The sequence below is a fragment of the Hordeum vulgare genome, chromosome 6H, assembly GCF_904849725.1.
Source record: "Hordeum vulgare subsp. vulgare chromosome 6H, MorexV3_pseudomolecules_assembly, whole genome shotgun sequence".
Taxonomy (NCBI): Eukaryota; Viridiplantae; Streptophyta; class Magnoliopsida; order Poales; family Poaceae; genus Hordeum; species Hordeum vulgare.
This window is the reverse complement of record NC_058523.1, coordinates 870,725-874,664: the sequence shown is the minus strand read 5'-3', so window position 1 is coordinate 874,664 and position 3,940 is coordinate 870,725. Positions and strand designations below refer to the sequence as shown.

The 3,940-nt window shown below is 38.3% G+C and overlaps 1 protein-coding gene across 1 annotated transcript; it reads left to right on the top strand.

The window, feature by feature from the left end:
* The first annotated feature begins 2,746 nt into the window (after nt 1-2,746).
* LOC123402603 (thionin BTH7-like) lies at nt 2,747-3,631 on the top strand. The gene is made up of 3 exons (XM_045096535.1): nt 2,747-3,065; nt 3,165-3,233; nt 3,325-3,631. Exons 1-3 carry the CDS (start codon nt 2,822-2,824, stop codon nt 3,423-3,425), a joined length of 414 nt encoding a protein of 137 aa, XP_044952470.1. The 5' UTR covers nt 2,747-2,821; the 3' UTR covers nt 3,426-3,631.
* Nucleotides 3,632-3,940: the final 309 nt, after the last annotated feature.

The following is a 3,940-nucleotide window of genomic DNA, read 5'->3' as shown; positions in this document are numbered from 1 at the left end:
CTAATCATTCTTTAGTGAAAACGTCAATGAGCCAAGATTTAATTAAGTGCGAGCATGCATTATAATTTTGTTGTTTCTTTGAGAATAGTTATGCAGTGCATTCACATGATAGCAAAGTGAGTAGGATGGTGGACGAGAACTAGGTTGAGGCAGCCATCATGATATGGTTCTTGGCTTGTTGCTACCATGTGCATGTCATGTTTGTCTTAAGTATCAATTCGTGCATCCTATGGACCACGTGACTAAGCTACTTGGCCATTTGTACACCTAGATAGCGCAATAATGCTTTGTGAACCATCTTCAACAAAACGTGAAACATGCAGAGGGAAGTGGAAAAAAAATTGCACACCTAGATGGAGCAATAATGCTTTGTTCCATAATGTGTTCTCTCTCATATGAATGTGATTTTCTCTATTCATTAATGGTGTATGCAGTAGTTACCGGGAAGATTTAATTTATTTTTTTTTGAGTTAATTACACCAACTCATACATAACTATTAGTATTCTTCCATAATTATTCTCTTCCATAACTCATACATAACTGTTAGAATACATAATTATTTTTGAAGATGTAATTTGTTGAATGTGCACCACCTTCAACAAAACATGAGGCATGCAGAGGCAAGTGGGAAAAGAACAGAAAAGTTTGCACACCTGGATGGGGCAATAAAATTTTCTTCCATAATGTATTCTCTCTCGTCTGAATGTGGTTTTCTCTATTGATTAATGGTGTATGCAGTAGTTATTGGGAAGATGTTATTTGTTTTTATGAGTCATAACAGAACAGAGGGAGTACTGCTAGGTTATCCCTCATGGTCAATCCAAATGCATAGTTTTGACCACACAAATGTTATACTGATAAATGCATCGTAGCTGTCGTCCTAAAACTACTCCATCGTAGCTGTCGTCCTCAAAAACTACTCCATCGTAATTCCTAATCAACCAAACATGAGACATGCAGAGGCAAGTGGCAAAAGAAAAGAAAAGTTTGCACACCTAGATGGGGCAATAAAATTTTCTTCAATAATGTGTTCTCTCTAGTCTGAATGTGGTTTTCTCTATTGATTAATGGTGTATGCAGTAGTTATTGGGAAGATGTAATTTGTTTATTTTAGTCATAAAAGAACAGAGGGAGTACTACTAGGGTATCCCTCATGGTCAATCCAAATGCATAGTTTTGACCACACAAATGTTATACTGATAAATGCATCGTAGCTGTCGTCCTCAAAAACTACTCCCGCCATCACGGTTTACAAGGCGTGCTTGGATGATCTCTAGAACCTATGTAGTTATCGATTGGCTGTGAGATGGGCTAAAAAATAGCATCAATAATACTCATGCGCCTAATGAGATGAGAAATTAACACGACGCATGCATGCAGGAGTAGTACTAATTAACACGGCGCATGCATGCATGTCTATTGTGGAAACACATGTAAATTTAAATGTGTCTTCTAAACATGACGGAGTGTGGTACCGACCATGAATTCGTAATTAATGGGCACTACGTACATTCTACTACTATAACTGATGCGGAGATGATGCGCTCCTCTGTGATATTTTTGTGAAATATCTGCTCCTCTATGATTTTGAAACAGAACGTGTTTGGTAACGGAGGAAAATACGAATATAAAATAGGGAAATAGGCTAGAAAATCCCACATTAAACAGCAACATATGATCATTATTTAAATTATGTATGAAATAGTCTATGGATATAAAAGTTCAATAATTAGTAACTACCTATGACCATTATTTAGTATGCAGAAGATTATTGAGTGCATGGTTGAAAGAAAGAGATGGAAACAAAAGGGTTACGTCCACCGAGCATGGTATGGATTAGTTGGGTAATGGGTCTACTAGTGCCGAGAGTAGACAAAAGCAATGTTGTCTTTCAGCTCACCTCCACTATTCATCACCTCCATTATTTCGGATCACGGAGTCATCACCTCCACAGTTGTGATGTGCCTTCTCTAGTGCAGAAGTGGCAACTTGACTTGTAAACTTGGTTGCTCAGTAGAAAACATATTATGTATTGCCCCATCCAGATGTCCACAGGGCTAGGTCACATCGTCGAAATGATGATAAGGATTGAGTCATCAGTCCTAGCTGGTGCGTACACTGAAGTACGGTAGCTGCACTTAGATCTAGGATCCTCGATATGAAATTTCACTCTCCTATGCCATGACGATACTAGACATTTGCACAAATTAATATTCACAATAGAGAAATCATCTTTAACGTAAATCAAAGCAAACGATATGCCCTCTTTCACTAGGTCTGCAAGCCAGATGCAAAACTGAAAGTTAACCAAGTCACCAGCTTGGCAAGCAGATGCAAACGCTGAAATTTAAATGACCTTTTACAAATTTAAGTCATCGTTGTAAATGTAAGTCACCAACTTGGCCATGAATTCATAATTAGTGCGCATTGCATTCTATTAATATAAGTGATGAGGTGACGAGGCACTCCTCTATGATTTTTGTAGAGTACGTGCTTGGTAACTATTGTAAACGTGCTGGTCACTTAGTAAACTTTCAAATCATGCAAGACCACTGTGCATGGCTACGTCGGTTGAGTAAAATAGGCATGCATGCATGAACACGTGTGACACAACGAACGGATAGATTTGCACCAAAAATAATATCCATGTATATTCAAGACTTCCAGTTATTGCAGAAATTGAGTGGTGCCTAGCTATGTCCAACACTCATAACACACCGCCATACCTCTATAAATAGGAGTCTGGCGTTGTAGGATTTCCATCAATCCAACGTAACCATTTCTCATTCTACTTGAGAAATTAAGGCCAACCAGCCAACCATGGCAACCAACAAGAGTATTAAGAGCGTGGTTATTTGTGTTCTCATATTGGGTTTAGTTCTGGAGCAGGTCCAAGTAGAAGGCAAGAGTTGCTGCAAGAACACGACGGGCAGAAACTGCTACAACGCCTGCCGTTTCGCCGGTGGTTCCCGACCAGTCTGCGCAACTGCTTGTGGTTGTAAAATCATAAGCGGCCCAACATGTCCTAGGGACTATCCTAAGCTGAATCTTCTCCCTGAATCCGGTAAAGAGATATCATTTTTATTCTTCCCAACTTGTTGATAATTACCTACTAATAGAAAATTAATTATTTGCATACTTGTGGTTCAAATTACTTTTGTAGGTGAACCAAATGCGACTGAGTACTGCACAATTGGATGCAGGACTTCCGTTTGTGACAACATGGACAATGGTAATTTTAATTGACCAGTTTTATTTTTGTTTTTACCGGCAGAAAAAATATTGTGTTTTAGACATACATAACCTCAACTATTTTGTAACAGTTTCCCGTGGCCAAGAGATGAATTTCGACATGGGACTCTGCAGCAACGCATGTGCCCGTTTCTGTAATGATGGTGAAGTCATTCAGTCTGTTGAAGCCTAATCATGCCTTCTTGGGCATGATTTCTATGGCCAAGGTCGTTTTGTCATTTTCTGTTCAACAATCTTGATACCATCACCAGATCGAAGCAAATGTATCATCTTAGTTATGTATTTCTGTTTTTTCCCTCGTTCCAATAAGAGTCGCCACGATGAATCTATTTATACCCTTGGCTTAATATAAAAGTTCCATGGATATATTATGTGATACACCACAATTTTTAAATTTTTTAATGTTGTTTCTTGTATATCAATTGTTTCATATTAAGACCATACATTTTGCGATTATATTTACGTTCGAACATATGAGCTATCATGTTTTTACCGTGAAAGTTTTCTCCACTAAATATTAATTAGGCGTTACATGTTATATAGGAACACGAAGGGCCATCAACTGGCTAGTCGAACAGAATGTTGCTAACAGGAAATTAATGGTCATCACCAACATGTTTAGCATATTTTAGGAGAACTATGATCACTAAGGGACGAGGGGCGGTCGGTGAAGACATATAAATTTGA

Excerpts from the sequence above, each read along its gene's own strand:
- LOC123402603 (XM_045096535.1), top strand. The coding sequence starts at position 2,822 with ATGGCAACCAACAAGAGTATTAAGAGCGTGGTTATTTGTGTTCTCATA. Across the intron at positions 3,066-3,164 it reads GAATCTTCTCCCTGAATCCG|GTGAACCAAATGCGACTGAG; the intron begins GTAAAGAGATAT and ends TTACTTTTGTAG. Across the intron at positions 3,234-3,324 it reads TTGTGACAACATGGACAATG|TTTCCCGTGGCCAAGAGATG; the intron begins GTAATTTTAATT and ends ATTTTGTAACAG.